Raw genomic sequence first — 20157 nt, 5'->3', positions numbered from 1 at the left:
CTGGGAACATCAGTAACACATTTGTACCACTACACCTGACAAGGGGACAGTGCATTAGAAACGAACGGAAAGAGAAACAGATGAGGATGAAGGAGGCACACTGCACAGCAGGGACACACTGTGTGCACACTACTCTTCATACCGTTCTTTGGAAGACAAAATCAGCCAACATAGTATTTATTTCAGCACTTACCATCAGAAGCAAGTTCATAAGTTCATCATAAAAATCAGAAGGAGTCAAATGGATGTGCTCTGCTCTGTAATGCTTACATCTTTTTCTTTTTTTTTTTTTAATGTGCTTTTTGGGCTCTGAAAATCATCTTTTGACAGCAAATGCTGTCTACCTCCTGACTACTGAACAGGGCTAGGAATAAAGCACCCTTTTCTAATCAGTCTCCTCTCCTTGAGGCTGGTGTTTGGGGGATCAACATTAAGATTGGTAATTACAGAATCATTAAGGTTGGAAAAGACCTTTAAGATCATCAAGTCCAACCATCAACCCAACACCCCCATGCCCAGTAAACCATGTTCCAAAGTGCCACCTCCACACGTTTTTTGAACACCTCCAGCGATGGTGACTTCACCACCTCCCTGGGCAGCCTGTGCTGATGCTTGACCACTCTCTCAATAAAGAAATTTTTCCCAATATCCAATCTAAACCTCCCCTGGCACAACTTGAGGCCATTTCCTCTCGTCCTGTCGCTGGTTACTTGGGAGAAGACACCAACACCCACCTCACCACAACCCCCTTTCAGGTAGTTGTAGAGAGCCATGAGGGCTCCCCTCAGCCTCCTCTTCTCCAGACTGAACACCCCCAGTTCCCTCAGCCGCTCCTCATCAGACTTGTGCTCCAGAGCCCTCACCAGCTCCGTTGCCCTTCTCTGGACACGCTCCAGCACCTCAACGTCCTTCTTGGAGTGAGGGGCCCAACACTGAACACAGGATTCAAGGTGCAGCCTCACCAGTGCTGAGTACAGGGGCACGATCCCTGCCTGGCTCCTGCTGGCCACACCATTGCTGATACAGGCCATGATGCTGTTGGCCTTCTTGGCCACCTGGGCACACTGCTGGCTCATGTTCATGCTCATGCTTTCGCTTAAAGACAAAAAACTGCAAAAAGGGTAATACAAAGAACAACAGTTGTCTTTCACCTTCTGCATCTTACCATTCTGCCATGCAGCCTACTGCAAGTCATGCAGCTCACCCTGGGATCCTTCATGCCAGGACTGCACCAGGACAGTATATGGCTGGAATGGGCCAGGATTCTAGGATTACTGCAATAACTTTGTAAGAGTTATTCCATCTTCCATCTTCAACGTCTCTTTCTGTGGTAAATAAGGATCTTACTCTTGGCTGAGTGGTGACCTCCCTTCAAGAAGTGAAGTCTGTATGAAATAATTCATGTAAATCCTCAGTGATGGATCAGCAGCAGCACCTAATCTTTTGGGGCGTCACTCCTGGAGAAAATGACTTATGTTAATTAATAACAAGAGACACGTGATAAGGCAAAGAGCCTGAAGCAAAACCGAATGACCATCTTCATCTGAAAAGAAAAAAAGGAGACTTCTGCTCAAACCAACACCTGGCACAGTGAGCCAACATCAAACCACAGCCAAGAGGGACAGGTCCGAAGGAGCACATGAGGCATTGGAGTCATCCCAAGAGAACCTCATGGGGAATCTGGATGAGTGCCTCAGACGGTAGACATGCAATAAAGGCGTTTGTTTTGGAGAGGGTTGGCTTTGGAAAGGCTTTTGGACCAAGTAAACTTTGCTTTCTGAAGGTTTGGTCCCCAGGTAAACTTGTCATTACCACTGAGCTAACAAGACCACGTGTGCTGACATCAAGACTGCCAGGGAAAATCTCAGTGTCTTGCACAAGCCTTACAAACTACATCCCAGGCCTAGAAAAATACCTTGGAAAAAGAGAACGGCAGAGGTCTGACATCAAGAGTCAGAAGGCCATCAAGTGGCAGAGAGGCAGCAGATCACTCTGGCCTTCCTGCTGCCTCCTTGTTGCCAGTATTTCTACCAATCCTCTCCCTAAGTCTACAGGGAGAAAGAAGAAGAAAAGGGATGCAAAAAGAAAGAAAAGAGAAAGGAAAAAAAAGGGACAAAACCAGAGGAACCTGCTATAGTACCAGCTTAGTGTGACTAGAACACATCTAACTGCACCCTAAAGGAAAAGAGAAAATCTTCCTTCCAGAATACCAATGAGCAGGGCTGAATAAAGCCAGAGAAGACGACAGTCATACAAAAGTCACCCATTCTGGGAAGCCGCTACTAACATTTTTAGTTCATATACTCTTTGTTCTGCAAACCAGCTAGAGACATAGTCTGCCCTTTCTTTCTTAGTCTCTCCTTTTTCCCCCTCTTCTACTTCCCCCCGCCTTTTTCTCTGCCCTTGGCTTTTGTTGGGAGTTTTGGGGATTTTTGCATGTTGCTGTTTTGCTAACTTGATGGCTGGCATCCTGTATACTCATCAGCTCTCATCAGCCTGGGAGCGAGTGTCACAACACGCTGTGTCCACTGTCAGTTTTAAGAGAGAAATACAAGATGTGACATCCTGAATGTGTGTTGAAGAGATAACAACATTCCCAGGAAAAAAGCAAACAAAAAAATCCCACATAGTGTCCACGGTCAAATTTAAATAGTTACTTAAGTAAAAATTTGTGATTTCCCCTCTCCTCCTGCTCTTTTTGTCTTGTACAAAACTGGGTAACAAGGCGGCTGCTGACATTCAGCATTGAGGAGTGAGAAGCACAGGGGATGAGAAAGGAGACAGACAAGCCAAGGGCAGTGACCAACGGGGTTTTTGGAAGAGGACAGGAATGCCAACAGCAGAGCTGGAAGAGGACAGAGAGGAGGAACAGGGCAGTGAGCTGCACGAGGCAGCGCAGCAGCAGTGCAAGCAAAAGCAGCTCAGCGACAGGAGGTGAAACAACGGCAGAAGAGGGATATTAATTAAAAAAAGTGCGAATGTGGCAGGAAGGAAAGCATCATGCAAAGGTTTGTTCTGGCACATGGCGATGCCCATTTACTCGTACCTCCAGATTCTCACTTCCAAACTTGCTCAATCCTCCCTTCATCTCACGAACACCCTTCCTACCCACCACTCAACCCGTGCTCTGACTGCGTCCCGGCTCTCCCATCTCCTCTCCTCTCACCTTCCCGCTACCTTTTTAACCCCATCTCATTCTTCACTTCTCTGTGTCGCCAAACTTTTTCTCTAAGGAACTAGGTTACACTCAGCACTCCTAGATTCCCTCTTCTATCACAGTCCGCAGAAACGTGAAGCTCAGCTTCATTACTGCTGCCACCCAGCACCACCCCCCAGCTCTCCCGTCTAACACCCCCAGGTCGCACGGCTCGTACGTCCCCAGCCAGCCCATCGCAGCAGCTTGCGTTATCGCCCCGCGGGACGGCTGTTTTCTCCCCATGATCCCAACACGAGTGGCGAGGGGAGAGAGAGACGAAGATGCTCCTGATGGCCCAAGATGCACAAAACCAAACCAGGAATAGAATATTTAAGCCATTACTGCCACCAGGCAGTTTATTTGAAGACGAATGACTGGATTTTTGTTTAATGTATCTCGGGACATGAACATCAACTCATCATTAAGCCCTACAAAATGCCTGGTGCTGAGGTCATTTTTATCATTCTAAGATGAATAAAAGAGAGGGAAAAAAACCCATCAGCTTATGAAATGTCTCCTAATGGGAAAATCAGTTTCAATTGCTAAGAAGAGATCACCCAAGGAACGAACGTCCCTCCAGGCACCGCAGATCAGGCCAGCAAGTCTATAGTAAGAACTGAGCCTGGACTAGGTTTTCTTTCAATCCTCCACATCTTCTGTATTTAAGAAGAAACCATTCCTTTTGTGGCTCAGTGTCCACGACCAGTGCTGTGCTGCTGGCTGGCCATGGGGAATCTGCCACCGGAGAGGCTCGGGAGTATCTGACCTGTCATATTAACTGGAGGAGACAGGGGAAATGGATCTCCATTTCTACATATAACCACTTCACTTCTGCATTGTATTTATAGACGCATCCTTCATTTCTAAGCACAGTCACAAAAATGGCCCTAACACACAAAGATGCTTTAGCAGAACGTGCAGCCTAATTTCATCAGGATTTTATTTCAACTAAATCCTCATCCAAAATTTCCAGTCATGAACTTCCAGCGACATAGTATCTTTGTCATAAAAGGCTCCAAAAAACACTTCACAAAAACTGGAGTAGAACATGTATGTATGATGTGCGTGTTGTCACCAAGAAGGTCTTACACAGGACAAGGTACCAGTGAGCCCGTAAGGTAGGACATGAAGAACACTTATCACCACAAGAATTAGGGCAAGCAGAATCCAAATCAAAGATACAGTTTGGTTGGAAAATCATAAAGTAATCCACCTTTCTCTTCAGAAAGAGACCTGTAACCCTGTAGTTATCACGGCTTACTGAAGTCACAAGTGAGGAGTGTAATTTGAGTTCTCCATAACATGCTGGATGGGATTCTCCTGCTTTAGCTCAGGTGTCTAAGGTTGTTTCAGATGACCCAAATCCCTTGGGGCTGCAGCAGGGTGATGGTCTTCCACACGTGCCCACATCCTACCTCCTACCCGCTACTGCATGCTGTCCTTGGATGCTCTATGCCAGGAGAGCCTGGGATGTCCCACGTGGGACCAGACACCAGAGCTGAGGTGACTCCTGCCTGTTGTGTCCCACGACTGCAGAGCGCACCACGAAACAGCTTGGCTTCCCAAAGCCCCACCAGAAGTGCCACCTCCTCTTTCAGCGTACAGATGAGCACCCTTACAAGTCTCTCCTGCCCACGGCAATTCAGGTACAAGCTTGTTTTCGGTTCACAAGACCCGATGTATTCCCACCCAACGACTGGTATGAGAGCAGCTCTTCATGGAAAGCACAAGAAACAAAACCAAACAAGACCCTAAGTACAGTATTGCTGACTGTACATGTCCCTAAAGCACCCGTTAGGATGTGAGCTTAAGGCCACACAGAAAGCCCCAAAGAAGCATTTCCTTCCTGAGATGCTTATAATAATAAACAACTAAGTTTTCTAAGTATTACACAAAGAGAATCTACTACGTTGCCAGAAAACGCAGACCTCTACAACTTCAGCTGACAGTCAGCTCCCCCCCAAATTAATCCCCGCAGGAGGAGTGCTTCGGCAGGACATGTTTCATCCAGACCCGACGGGAATTTGACTACAGAGCTGCCCACGTGCAGCTTGCTGCCTCCCCGCACTGCCTCTTCTTCCTCCCAGAGAACAAACCACTCAAAATCTTTCCACAAGTGAAACGTGCAATGTCACTGGGTAGCAGCTACTGGATTATCCCAATAAAAGGATTATCTTGGCTTTCAAAGAAACAAGCATTTTCAAAAGGTGTTTCCAAAATTCTGACTTGCAGCATTATCTGAATCAGGGTATCAAATTTTGCAAAGGATATCGAAATGCATTAAGTGTATTAACCTAAAGAAATATTGAGACATAAGGACAGTTCCTGCTGTCCGTACGTATAAATGGAAGAATGATGTATTATGTAAGTTGGGAAAAAAAAGAGTTGCTAGTTAAGCACTGAAACCATCAGTCCGGAGAATGACTGTCATAAAAATAAAATACAAATGATAGCAGAAACAGAACACAAGTAAATCCAAATGAAGATTACAGCTAGAATATTACTTGCTCTGTGCAAGAAAAGATGTCATAACCCAGACCCAAGCAACACAAAGCCCTCAGAATCCAGGATTCAAAAGTGACTCTTACTTAAGGACATTAAATCTCTTATTTGGTTTCCCCCCAAATCCATGACGCTCGTCGTAAAACGTGTCAAGGAAACAGAGCACAAAGAGGGTTCATTATTAAGAGGGAATGTGACTGGAGTGTAACTACTAAGATGTATTTTTACCCTAGTACCTTAGAGCACTTAACACGCTGCGGCCCAGATCTCACAAAAAACACGTGCGAGCCGCTTTGCAAAAAGCGGAAACCACAGAGGCTGGTGTGGGAGCACGCCGATACAAGCAGGCACCCACGGGAACGCCCGGAGCAGCACCCTTTCGCAAGCCGTGCGACTCGCGGGAGGTCTCCGAGCTAGCGGCAGGAACGCGCTTCGTTTGTGCAGATCACAGACGACTTGCAGGGGCAGAGAACCGGGGCAGGCCGGGGTTGCCGTCCTTCCTCCCCGTGATTTAAGAAAGCTGCCGATTTTGACCAGCGGGACGGGGGAAGGCACTCGAGTCCTGTCTGTTACCCACCCCGCTTTGCCCCGAAGCACCAGGGACAGCTGGAGACCTCGTTACAATCAGCCAAAAATTAACGCAACAGCCAAGAGACACGTTGTTACTCGACTCTATAAGCACGTTTTTGACGTCTTTTCTCTATTGTCAAATTATCTGACATCGATCAACAACATCGCCTCCTGATTGTTTTTATTACATTTGGCTGCTAGCCCAAACCCGTCTTTAAACGGGAGATCTTTTTAACATTGCAAGTGGCTTGAAGAAGTTCCCATCTAAATTTTATTTTGCTGGAGTTCTGCTTTATTATTTTTTAAAGTAGAATTTTGAAGATTATACACCTCAGGCTTTACCACACAACCCTGAAACCAACAGAAAGGAGTTAAGAAGCTATTTTTTCCAACTCTGCAGGTCACCCAAGCCCTGAGGCTTTTAGGAAAAAGCTATTTCTGTCCCAACCAGATTCTTTTCAAAGCAACGGAACATATTTTAGCAAATACAGGTTTGGAGTCCCATGTAATCATCTCTGCTTCTTCTATATTCAGCACAGACAATCGCATCGCAGTTGCGTTTGACACAAACCATCGGTGTCCATAGAAACTGCATGACAGCAAAGGCAGCAAAAAGCTCCCAAAAATCTGCTAAAAAGGCTCTAGCATGCGGCATCAACCACAATCACACAACCGGAGCTCTGCACATTCTGTTACCGTGCAGCAAAAATTATTGGGGCTGAAAAGACGTCAGCGAGACTGTCAGAAGGCAGCGGACGAGGGGAGGTGGGGATGGGGCTGCCCAGGCCCGGCTTAAACCCAGGGCTTAGCACGTGATGGAGCACTTTTGCCCCCAGCCTCCCTTTCAGAGAAAGGGGGACAGCAGGAGCACCCTGCATTTATATCGCTGTACGCCATGCGTGTTTATAACGATTTTCTTTTTTTTAATGGTTGCCTATTATGCATTTGGTATCACGCTCGTCTTCTGTTACCGTAATCATGTAAATGCTTCATTGGAATAACGTTGCACGAATAAAGAGAATTAATTTCACAGGTCATACGAGAAAAATACGTTTAAACAAACACCCACCGTATGTACAAAGAGACAGAGAACTCCCAAATGCCGGAAATTTTGGATGAGGGATAGCCAAATCCTATTTTTTTATTCGTACCTACGCTGCTTATGCTATAAATATCTGACATCTCTTTTGTGACTTTAGGCTATTTTAAAAACGAAACCTTGTTACCATGGAGACAATAAGCCGGTCAGCACATCTGCTGAAGAACATAAAATTTTTAAAGTGAGAATTTCAAAGGCTCAGACTTTTATGAATCCGCACCGACGACTCCATCAAACACACAAAAGGAAGCCTGTTAATTTAGGTAGCTGTCACCTACCAGGTTTCTGACAATCTTCTTAGCTGCTACCGTGCAGCAGTACCCACCAGCAGAGACAGCAGCACCACGAGCACTGGCACGCTGAGGAGATGAATCATGTTCCGCTTCCACGTGCTGCGCTGGCCACACTCGTGGAGCCGTGAGGACAACGGCGTATTAGGAAGATAACCTGGTGAACCTGCCCCAAGGGTTGATAGATGGCTCCAAACAAAAACAAAAGAAGTGGGTCATTCTTCTTTGAAAGAACGCAATCACGATCATTATTTGCTTGCAAACAGACACACACAAAAAAAAAAAAAAAATCTTTTTCCTTTTTTAACAGAACGCTAAGCGGGAACATAACTTGAGATTCAATTAGTACATTAAGAAACGTTCAATTAAGCTTCCTGGTGACACAGAGGTACACAGCTACACTCGCCTTCCAAATGAAGAAACAAAACTCGCAGAAGTCTGCTGACTTCTTCATGGTCAGATGAAGTGATGGCAGAGTTAAAGAGAGAAGCCAACTTTCCTATTCTTTGTTTTATAACAAAAAAATCCATCTAATTTTCCTTCTACTGTTATTTCAACCTTGTGTAGCATCTCCTCCTCCCAACCATGCAAGGAGAAACCCAATCAAGGCAGGATCTTGAGGCGCCTGGGATCAAAGCAACACGGTTAGATAGGACAAGGCAGCTTCCAGGAAGGCAGATGTGCACACGTATGTGTGACAGCCACGTGCCACCAGCTGTTACCAACAGGGAAGCCAAGAACGGGCGACACGCTCCAAGTCCATCGGCCTCTCAAGCCATATCAGAAGACAGCTCTGGAAGAGCCATCAGCTCTGTATCCCGTGACTCTGACTTCATCCGCACAGGCAGCATCCCGTAGGAAGTAACGGAGAGGAGAGATGTTACCCAGAAGTCATCAGCACAGATGGTTAGAAGCTGCTCAGCTATAGCACCCTCCATCACTGAAACACCCGCAGCAGTAGCAAAGCGTGGTTCTATTTGACAGCCTTCATCATTTCAGTATTTCTCCTAATCACAGTTGTCCTTACGAGCCTCACCAAGGGTTGTAACAGGCCACGTCTTCCAAACCCAGCTGTGCCCATCGGCCCAGTGGTCTCCCTCCAGCCTGCAGGAGACAACTCCATGCAGGCTCTCTAACCCATCGCAGGCAAATCCAGCTGTGGTGGCTCAGATTGTCCCGGTGCCACGCTGCACCACTCGGGACTACCTACGGGTACAGCCCCTACGTAGCACACAGCCAAGACGGACACAAGGGATGGCCTCATCTCTGTCCTCCAGCAGCAGGCTGTCTTCAGTAGTCACCTCTGTGATTTGGAAATGAAATTCAGGCCACAACATCAGTGGAAAACACCGATTTCCCCTGAAGCTCACAGGACTTTTTGTAAACTTACTGAATGGTGCTGCACACAAGAGAAAACTGCAAACCAGCCTCAAAGTCAAATGGCTGTTGGGGTACTAGAGCAAGATGCTCCAAGGACTTTTATTTCTGTTCAAGTATGCCTCACTCTGCCTTAGTATAAATCTGCGTATTTAGGTTAAATCAAAGTAAACTGGTCTTAAGCACGGTTTAACTTGAAAGATGCAATTGTTGTATTAGTTAACTACATCAGTTTAAGAAGAAAGGCAAGTTAGAACAATGTCACTCTGCCATGCAGACAAGGCTTATGTTCTTTGGAGAAAGGGTTGAATCTTTTATTCACCTGTCAAATGCTTTACCAGTTTCTAAACACTGTACGGAGAAAAACAACGATCCAGTCCTGTGTCTAAGAAATACTCATATTCTATGACAGTAAGTTATATTTTAGAAATTAATGACTCATCATAGAATTGAGCTCATCCTGGTAAATTACTGAAATTCCAATCTGCTCCTTTGCAGATACATATTTTATCAACTTAATCAGCATTAATTTTGAGAAATGCCTGGTTCACTGCATACCTAGGTTGGAGCGGACAACACTACTCAGCATCACCCACCTCCTGCGTACCAGAAAACCTGTATTACAGAAGACCAAAATCTCAAGAGCATCAACTGAGGTCTCATTCCATTCTGAGGAAAATTATTTTAAGGCAAAAAAATGCAGAATTGAAGGAAGAAATCAAACACACATTAAAAAGTTTGTTAAGAAATGGTCACCAAAGCTGCCTACATACATCGTTGACAAGACAAGACCAAATGTTGATTCCCCCTAATTCAGGTCATTGCTTTGCAGGACAGTGAGCAAAAAACATCAACTATAACCCTCAATCCTGTATTTCAGGCCATGCATTGCTCTTGAAAACATCACTGTACGTAATTAAGCTAACATCTGCCAGGGCTGGTGCATGACCTTGCCTGCTTCGCATCTGCGAAGGCACACCTGAGGTGGGAACTGGGCAGACGTGGGCCCCGTGTGCCAAGGGAAAGGAGTTCAGACCTTATAAATGACAAACAAAAAAGCTTCCCAGATCTGATCTAACACTACCTTTTCCTGAGTAAACAAGAAGATATCTGAATATAGATGCAACGCCCAGCTAGAGTCTACTGCTTGGTCCTGAAGGAAGGACACCACAATCCCATCTCCACACACACACAAAAAAACTCATCTGAAAACAAGGCAACAAAACTCTTGCAAAAGATTTTTAATTTTTTCTGGTCAGAATGTCATTAACTTTTTTAAAAGTTGTTACAGCTTCAGAGCTGGTTTAGTAACAGAAAATCCCATTTTTCTTTTTGTCTCAATATTACATAGGAAAAGACATATTTAAAAGGGGGAAGCACAAGCACTGCCAGAGATGCAACACTAGATGTAACTTTGTCTTAAGAGAAAATTAACTTTAACTTCGACTATCTCTAAACGTAAGCAGCGAAAACTTGCAGAAATAAACTGCATGTCTAAATATAATTTTATGTAAAGCTAAATGTGCTTGGACTGAACAGGTACGCTCGGTGGCTTTACCTGAAATCTCTGGCACCAGCTGGAAAGGATTTCCACCCATTACTGAAAGTGCTTCAAGAAGATTTTATTACAAGGCTCTGTGGGTATCAAAGAGCAGATAACTCGGTATTTCACTTCAAGCATGTAAGTTATGGTAACGTTATACAGCAAGGCAATCCGGTGTGCGAGCAGATGAGTAACAGCCCCGTTAGGGACCAAACCATCAGGTTTAGTGGGCATGGTGGTGTTGGGTTGATGGTTGGACTTGATGATCTTAAAGGTCTTTTCCAACCTTAATGATTCTGTGATCAATTGACTACTCGATTGCAATTCTGGTTACGTCTTCAGAAGCAGAGCTACTTGACAGGTCTTCAACACAGACCACCTCCTGAAAGTTAATTGCACAAAGTCTTCCTTAAATGAGGAAGGGCACGCCGAAGGGAGACCTAGAGTAAGGAGACGTTCAATCACACCTGCACTAAGGGCTGCAGTTTGGTCAACAAAAAGCAAAATGTATAAACAAACGTTTCACACACCCCAGGTCAGAGCAGGCAGAAGGACACCGCCGCGGGGAGACGCCCAACCGAGTTGAGGAGCACGGTGGAGGAGGACGGGAGGCTGAGCCTCCACCTCCAGCACCACAGGAGCCCTGCTCAGACCGTTGGCAGCCTCCGAGTGTAAAAGTCCCTCTCTCAGACGCTGACCTCCCCCTGGGGATCCCCACCCCCGTTACACAGACGGAGCCTTTCCTGTGCGGCTTTTCCCTCCCAAAACTGCAGTATCACGTGCATAAAAGGTTTTAATGACTTCTGGCAGACATACCCATAGCTGCAGCCCCGGCCCTGCTAACTCACCCGGGACCCTGCCGTAAGAAGCGGCCACCGTGGCGCTTGCTTTTGGCAAGAAGTGATGCCCTGACACAACCGTCGGGTGACTGGTGTTGCTCTTCACACGTCACTTTACTAGAATTTATTTCACTGAGAAAAGTTAACATCACCAGCAATGAAACTGATGCTACCAGAAGTCAAAGAAAAAAAATAAATTGCATATACTAGTATGTCACACCTTGACAAAAGAAGTGATGGAAATGTAAAATCTTCCAGCAAAAAGCAACAATGAATTATTATTATTATTACTACTACTCCTACTACAGCATTTTGTAAAATTAAAGTATATGTTTTCAGCTGACCTACTTATTGTCTTATAATTGACTTCTATCCCTTAAGGGCGTTCTTAAATATAATTGAGCAGCACCTTACTGCCACGTAAGAGGAACAATTTTGTACACTCGTTCCTTGCTCAAATACTGCACTTAACAGCTTCAGCGCCAGGCTTACTCGCAGCCTTGGCCATGCCACTGGAGACAAGAGGTGCTCATCCAAAAACCTGGGAACCTCCTCTACCCCAGGTCACTCGAGGACACAAATGATCTTCCTCATTGGAGTAGGTCTTATTTTTTATACCAGCCCAATCATTTTCAGCACAAACCTGCCTGTTCCCACTTGTACGTCACTCCATCCACGTCTTTCGCAGCAGCGTTTGCCAGAGCAAGAGGCAATCACGGGCACTGCCAGCTTCCCACGCTGGTGATGCTGGAATTGGTAGCTCTGACCTTGCTGACACACGCATGGGATTCGGCGCGATGGACCCTCTTTGCTTATCACCACGCGGCGTTGACAAAAATGTGAATTCAAAAGCTCGTCCAAACATTGTTCCCTTAATAAATTAGATTGACCAATGGACTGAAACCAAAAATTAAATGCAACATAATGAAAAGTCAAATAAAGAGTTGGAATGTGGGGGACCTGCACCTCTGCTGACACAAAAGGAAACCAATGATAAAATTTCCATCAGTACTTTGGACTTGGACAAGAAGCTGGTGCACAATTCTTAATGCGTACAAGATCTACAAAAGATTTAAACTCTTTTTGGACATTTATTGCAAGTCTTACTGACAGAATTTCTGTTTTTTTAGAATTACACCTACAGCCACCACGATGTTACTTGAAGTTAATCCCTGCTATTAGGACTTTTTTTTTCCACTTACGCTTCTAAAGCCTGATTGCTATTACAGAAGACTTCACAGCAGGAGGAGAGGACAGCAACACCGGGCAGCTGGGACTGCTCTGCCTCTGCGGAGCCACAATCCCCCGTTCTCAAAGGAAAACCACTAACCGCAAAGGTTGAGGAAACCAGCTCGGTGAAGCACTAACAGAGCAGCAGAAACACCGTTGTGCAAAGGAAACTTTGTCCTGAGGAGCTGACTCACCCCATGGCGAGGAACACCACATGAAGGCCACGCGAAGGAGCAGTGAGACCCTCACCCCAGCACGCCTCCAGCTCAGCCCCACCGCGCTCTCCCCCGGCAAGGGGCAGGCGACCCCAGAGTCGGTCCTGATGCTCAGCTCACACAATTCAAATCTTCTCACCGATCTCCCCACGAGAGCTACCGCGCTTGCCTGTTTAAAAGCCCTCATGGTAGTCACCTCAGAAAGCGACAGCAATTTGTCTGGTCCCCCCTCATTTGGGATAAGCAAGGTCCGATATGGATCAATTCATTTCGCTCTGTTTTAGCCGGAGCTGAAATTACATTGATGCGGTAGCTTCACCTGACGCAGCATCATCCTCTGCCAGGGCAGCGCAGACAGATGCTGGGGCGGGACGAGCCCCGGTGCCGGCGGCGGTGCGGATACGCTGCCGGGCCCCGCGGCTGCCATGCGCGGGTCTCACGGGTCTGCAACCGTGACCAAAACAAAAAGATCCCACCACCCGATCTCCCCGTTACTCTCTGGCAGTGCCCCTCAGATGGGTCATCTAATGTAAAGCGTGTTAACGTAAAGCCCTCGGGGGGGCGCGGAGCAGAAGTAAAAGCGAGACTCCCCTTCTTCCCAAAAAAGACAACAGACACTGAAGTGCACGGCACTTGCGGAACACGCCACGTCCCAAGACACGAGGCATAAAAAAGGCGCAAAGCACGGGGAAGGCTCCAGCGTGTTCTGCGGACGAACGAGGTGTGTGATGCCGCCTGCGTAACTCAGCTACGACGCCCAGCGCGTCTGTTTGAGGAGCCAGGCTCTTTCACACGCGCAGCAGCGGCCTTCCCAGGGCCAGTTTTCAAAACCCCACGTTGCATCCTCCCTCAGACACTGAGCGCTCCGCACGACGCCAATTGCCCTCCATTTGCCTAAATCCCAAGCCCTCGGTTTCCGCGTGAGCACGGCGCGAAACCCACCGCTTGAAACGTCACTTCTGACAAGCCGAAAGATTCTCCAGGACGTCTCCAAGAAGGGCCCTCAGCCGCCTGCAACGTCTCCTCAACTGCCACGACAGGCTGACGCAGCCTAAAATTGCCTTTATACTTATTTATCCCTGTTTCAAGTCTAATTTACACGGCTGAGATGACATTAAACATCAAATTCTTACCGCGACCGTCACATCTCATTCTGCCCGTGCTGGAAACGGTGACTGCCAGCCCGACGCCGCTGCGGTTCTGCTCCGGGATGGAGCGGGGACCAAGAGTCACCACAAAGCAAAAGAAAACTTCCCTGGGTTATTGAAATCCCCTTCTCTGACAGACCGACCTGGCAACTTCCACGTTCTGCACAAAGTACACTTCCACACACGACAAGTGCCCCCGAATTAGTTAAGGGCCCAGTTCTGCCTTCCTTGCGCTTCCTTAAATTTCTACTAAAGTCACTGAGGAATCTGGGGGTGTGTGGGATACACGTTCCTGCTCCAAGAAATGTTCGAACTCCTTTACTTTTAAAGTCAATTAGTAATATGGACTCCAAGAAGCACCTTTTAGGAGAGAAAGTGATGCTTCAGCGAGGCTGGGGATATTAGTCTTTATTTTACCAAGGGACAGCTGTCAGGCAAGAGTCTAAGACTGGAAATGGGAGGGGGGAAAGGGTAACTATTAGCAGGAGGTTTCATCTAGATCTACTCCCGCAGTGCCAGGGGAAGCAGGGCTGCTGCCTAATTAGTGCTGACGAGCCCGAAGCCCCAAACCGAGATGCCAATGCTCTTGACACCTTCACACCCCCCCCCTTTTTTTTCCCTCCCCCCAGAAATCCTCAAGTCAGCAGATCACTAAAATCTCAGCTTCCATCCTTTAAGAAAAGTGTATTTCTTCCCCTCACTGCTGCAGGGAATAACTGGCAAACCAGCCCAAGGCGTAAATCGCAGCCCGGGGGCCGAAGGCAAACACGCTACGTGCGTTTATCAGAATTCACGATGCCTTCAGCCGGATTTCTTAGGCCCCTCTCCTAATTCTGGAGCTCTCCGGGTTTATCGCTTTAAGCCCAGCTCTGGGCTCAAGTGCTCGGAGTGCGCCGGGGTTGGGAGCCGAGGGGACGGGCAGCAAGCGGGGCTGGAGCGGCAGCCTCACGGCAGCCCGCGGACGGCGGTGCCGGTCTGAGAAGGCGCTTTTCCTTCTTTCTTTCTCTCTCGGGCGAGCCCCCCGGCCCCTCACCTGCCGCAGGATGAAGCTGGTGGAGGTGGTGCTGCCGTCGGAGCGCTTCAGCCGGCTGCGCCGCGTCGCCGTGCCCCTCGCCACCTGCCCCGGGGGAGGCCAAGACATCAGGGTCGCGTCGCCGCCACCGCCACCGGAGCCCAGACCGCCCCGCCCCGCCCGTCCCCGCGGCCCCCAGCTGCACCCACCGCCGCCATGGCGGCCAGGCTCGGCGGCTCCCTCCGCCCGGCCGCGCGCTGCCCGCCGCTGCGCGCTGGGAAGGGCGAGGGCGGGCGCGGGGGGAGGGGGGGGAGGTGCCGGGCGGACCCCGGGGCGTGGCGGGGCCGGGACACGCGTGTGTGTGTGTGTCCCTCCCCGCGGGCGGCCCCGGGCCCGGCCCAGCCGTGGGCGGGAGCAGCCGTCGCCCCGGGGGCTGGCGCACAAGCGCGGCGGGTCGCGCGCGCGTGGGACAGCCGAGGGGCGGGAGGCGAATGTCGGTGAAACCGGCCGACCCCGCCCGGCTTCTTCCTCAGCGCAGCGCGTAGCGCACACGGGCCCCGCTCCCCACGTCGCGGGGGAAACTCCCGTGGCGGCTGTGCGGAGCAGGCGCCTGATTTTCAGGAGTGGGCAGTCGTGGGTCCCGGCGAGCACAAACCACCGGGAGCCCCCGGGCTCACGCTCCTGCCCTCGGTTTTCTGCACCGGTGACCCTCGCGCCCCCCCCGGCTCCCCACATCCTACACAGGACGCTCCTGCTGCGCCCCACGCGGGACTGGAGATGCGAGGGGGATGCTGCCAGCCAAGCAGCGGCCTCTGAGCCCAGTTTAATCTCCTCAAGCTGAAAGTGAGCCACAACCGCACCGAGCGCCATGCCGCCCAACGCTTCGCGCGTTGACCGTCTGCATCGCCTACCAGCCGCGAAGTGCTGTAATTCCTGGGGTACGGTGAGGCAAAAAAAGATAAATCAGGAGATCAAGCAACATGTTTGCAGTTAGAGAGGAAATCTGGGGAAGAATGGGAAGCAGGACCTGGATTACCTGCTTCCCACGCCTGCGCTTTAACTACAAGCGCGTTACACCTCCCACTGAAATGAGTAAGAGGAGAAACGTGTACATCTGTGAACAGACCTCGCTTTTCCAGCAGAAAGCGCCGAACACACACACACACACCCCTGCCGTGAAGGTCCAAAGTACAACAGAGCAAACAGTTCATTCTCTCTCGCCATAGACACAAACGGCAGCTTTTTTTTTTTTTTTTAATTCCTTGGATGAAATTAGGCAGCCTGGTTTCTTTGTCAAAGATGAATGTGGGTCATGAATGCTGTAGTTTAAATTAGATTATTTTTAAATCCAGTTTAATCATTAAATTGGTACTAGGCGGGGTACTTTTCTTTAAACATCAATTGAGCGTGGCTGACTTCCCAAGCCACGCTGCTGTCCGGCTGCTGAAGGCACCAGTGTCTCACCTTAGCAAGACACAGCAACATTTGAGATTCAAAATGAAAACCAAACAGGCATTTGCCAGAAATTCAGTGTATGCTTTGGCTTTGCATGGGCTTCGCAAGATTTCGGATCTGCAGCCAACCCGAAACCAACCCACTCAAGTCAGTACTCAAAATGGCAGGAAACTCAAAGGGCTGTAACTCAAAAGGGCTTAAATAAATGATGTGGTGATTTGTGTCTAAATAACCATTAAGTTGTTCCCAGGTACATTAGTCTGCTTGCACACATTTTTTTGGTGTCCGTCCACAGCATTGGCAAGTATCTTTAAAGCATAAGGATTTATTCTTGTTTTGGAGGAGCTAGAAATCTTTCTGGATCATTTGTTTAGTCTCTGTGAACACCGAGAAGAAGCCATAGGCAATCACGGCTCTTACTTCAGATGTGCGGAATGGGGAGGGCTGCAGCCCCCACGTCCACACTCCCAGCTGCAAAGAGCGACTCACCTAGAGCTCACAAAGAGCTCTTGCCTCATCTTTCTGGCAAGGACTTAACTTAGGCGGTAAACAGAAGACTCTTCACCCGTGTTCGTTAAACAAACTTCGTTTTATTCACACAAGGCAGCACACACATATTGCGGACAGGAGGCCAATCGGCTATTCCAATAAAACAGATCCCCTCTTCTTAATACTGCAAACTCTTTTAAGATAATTTTCTGTAAGAACCGTGATACACCTATTAACCAGTACATATTCACCTTAAATCCCAGACAAAAGAGAAGCAGAACCTGGGTCTGAAGTCGAAGCTCAGGTGTGCCATCCGTTGGTGGCCGGGCCACTCGCTGGCTGACGCTGGCAGAAGATGTTACAGAGCCAGCGATGGGAGCAGAGCCGTGACAGCTCAGACGTGCTCAGAACCTGCCCCGGCTGTATTTCCTTTCCTTCATTTTTCATTTTCACCAATTCAAAACAGTTTGAGTCAGCTTCATGTAAAATTTAACTGGTAAGAGCCATAAATCCTAAAAAGTTATTCATGTGTTCAACAGACACCTCAGAGTGTTCAACATAAGCAAGAGTAGTGCCTGTTCTTTCTTAGAAAAGATGCATAGATAAAAATAAGAAAAAAAAAATCTTCCTATCAGAAAATATTTCCTGTAAGAGATTGCAGCTGCAGCCACATCCCGCTCAGCTCTCCCTTCTGAGGGACAGCCGTCAACAGAATTACACTGTTCCACAAGTCCACGAACACCTACGGGCAAAACCTAAAGTAAAACAGACACAGAACATTATTTTTAAGGTTTACTTGTTACAGAAACCGTCTGATTTTAACATTGTGATTTCTGTACCAAATTAAATAGACAATGCATTTGTCACATCAAGGCTGTATGAAAGACCACAATTTCTCAAAATACGTCTCTGCATGGCAATATTACAGACAAATTCAATTGTTGCTTTCAGACGACGATAACTTCGACATAATAGGTCGCCAACTCATACGAGAAGAAAATTTATCTGGTACTGATCTTTGACACCCGTGAAACAAATACATTACAATAAAATTCTCATTATAAAGTTGCACAAATTTCTATGTTAACCATTCAGAGTTTATATGAAAAAGCAGAAGTTATCTACTGTTGATTCCTGATATAAAACAGTAGGTAGAAACCTAATGTAGAAATCTGAAGTTAGATAAATCCTTTGGCAGCATGTTCAGTTACAATCAGGCCTTAAAAATAAATATGATAATGTATAGAAGTATGAAGAAAAAAACCAGATCCTATTAACACCAAAACCCTCTAAATACACTATTTTAATAATAATTAAATTATTTTACACTATCTACAAGTTGTGTATCACAGAATGAGGAATACAAGAGATGACAGAATGGCAAATCCTGCTTTTATAAAATTTCAGGCTTTAACGGTATGCATATATGTAGCTGTGTAGAAAATCTCAGACAAATGAGTATATACATTATTTATATTTAATAATGAACTGAACACAATCAAATCACATCTCTCTAGCCATCTCAATTTAAGATACTCAATATTTCTGCTGGACCAAAGTTTTGAATCCAATAAAAACACCTATCCTTGGCCTCAACTTACTAACAAATATGGAGAATCTATCTAAATGATAGCAAGGTTTCGTTTGGAACAAAGTAAACTCTTACAAATAAATCTCCAAACGGTAAGAATTTTAAACAGCAGCATTGAAATGAATTATTCTTCTTGAAGAACGCAAGGAACAAGTTATCAAAATACTTCAGTATTGCTGCACATGTTATTTATACTACACTACTTCAAGGGGAAGGATGAAGACAAATTAAAGTCATGTCAAAAGCAAAGAAAAAAGCTTCCTTCCAATTGCACAAATTTAAATTAAAAAATTATTTAAAGAGCAGGTACGGAATACCTTATTGCATAAGCATGAGGCTGCAAATGAATACGGTCATGATAGTAAATAATTAAATAAAATGTAAAAGAAATGGAGATGGCGCCGAGTGAAGGGTGGTTTTTATTACTCAACAACAGCCTACAATCTAATAGATCTCATTTGGTAGAAAATTTATACACCAAACATACTTAGAGATTTGTGAGTTTCATGCATTTAATCAGGATGTTACCATCAGTGATTTGCTTCTATTATTTTCCCAATTTAAAGATTATTACTCATCATAAAATTGTTAAAATAGGTATAAATATGACTATGCTAAAGTTGAGTAGGTAAACAGTGATGGTTTTTCCAAAGGTTGAAACAAATAAAAGAAAAAAATCTCACATTCCAGAAAGATAATTCAGCTCATCTGCTCCTCTCGTACAAACCCCACCCATTAAAAAAGTGCATCAGGGAAGAAATTCTTAGGTTTCTTTTCTTAGCCACCAAATGCTACGCTTCCACAGTTCCAAGGCAATTCCTTTCCTAAAGACACGTCTGTCATTTTCAATATGCAACCACTCCTTGGATTAGCGGAGCACAATCCCACTCACAAAGCCTATACAGATAGCGCATTAAATACACCTTTTTTTAAGAGCTTCTCTGACTGCAACTGGCATTTACAGATGGAAATAGCGGCAGAGAAAGGAAATCCAAGAGAGGCAAGAACCCCCTGGTCCCATAAAGACAATTCCTGTTCCACACAGCTCCCCGTTGGAACGGGAACAAGGCAGATTCTCACAGTCTTAAGAGGCTTCAAACATTCCCGAGCCCCATCCTTTACTACAAGGAACTACAATACTCCTTCACTTCTAAATACATCCAAAAAGGAAAAGAGAAGAGATTCTGTACAAGTTTCTGGCTCAGCACCTTGTTATCCACAGAGTGCCCACTCAGTCAACTTGGAGCATCCCTTGCCTGCTCTTGGCAAAGGAGACTTTGCTCTCCGTACCACCTCTGCCAAAAGACGGGAGCGAGTTCTAGCAAAACCCCACCTGTTTTCTTCCAGAGAAACACATCAGAAGTTCTCTGTAGTTTCCAAAAAATCTACTAGGCAGCACTGTAAAAATCTCATTTCTCATATTTCTGTAGGTTACATGGTCCTCGCCGTCACAATATCAAATAATTTTCTCTTCCAGCTCTCCACTGCTGAACTCGTGCAGTTGTTCCAATTACGCAGTGCACATCATATTGTGAAGCTGACTACAGCAGCGCAGGGCGAAGGTGGTGTCTAAATCAGCAGAGACTCTCTAAAGCCACTGG

At 46.8% G+C, this 20157-nt stretch overlaps 1 protein-coding gene across 1 annotated transcript in view; it reads right to left on the bottom strand.

Moving 5' to 3' along the window:
- The window catches only part of CACNB4 (calcium voltage-gated channel auxiliary subunit beta 4), a gene marked incomplete at its 5' end in the record, with an annotated part of 109873 nt that extends 94723 nt beyond the window's left edge, over positions 1-15150 (bottom strand). The window contains one exon of the mRNA XM_082001742.1: positions 15043-15150. Within this exon, the coding sequence (XP_081857868.1) occupies positions 15043-15150 (108 nt within the window). The remainder of the gene's footprint in view (positions 1-15042) is intronic.
- Between the last annotated feature and the right edge of the window lie 5007 nt (positions 15151-20157).

The sequence above is a fragment of the Phaethon aethereus genome, assembly GCF_964289735.1.
Source record: "Phaethon aethereus genome assembly, chromosome: 6".
NCBI classification, from domain to species: Eukaryota; Metazoa; Chordata; class Aves; order Phaethontiformes; family Phaethontidae; genus Phaethon; species Phaethon aethereus.
This window is presented reverse-complemented; position numbering and strand designations above follow the sequence as displayed.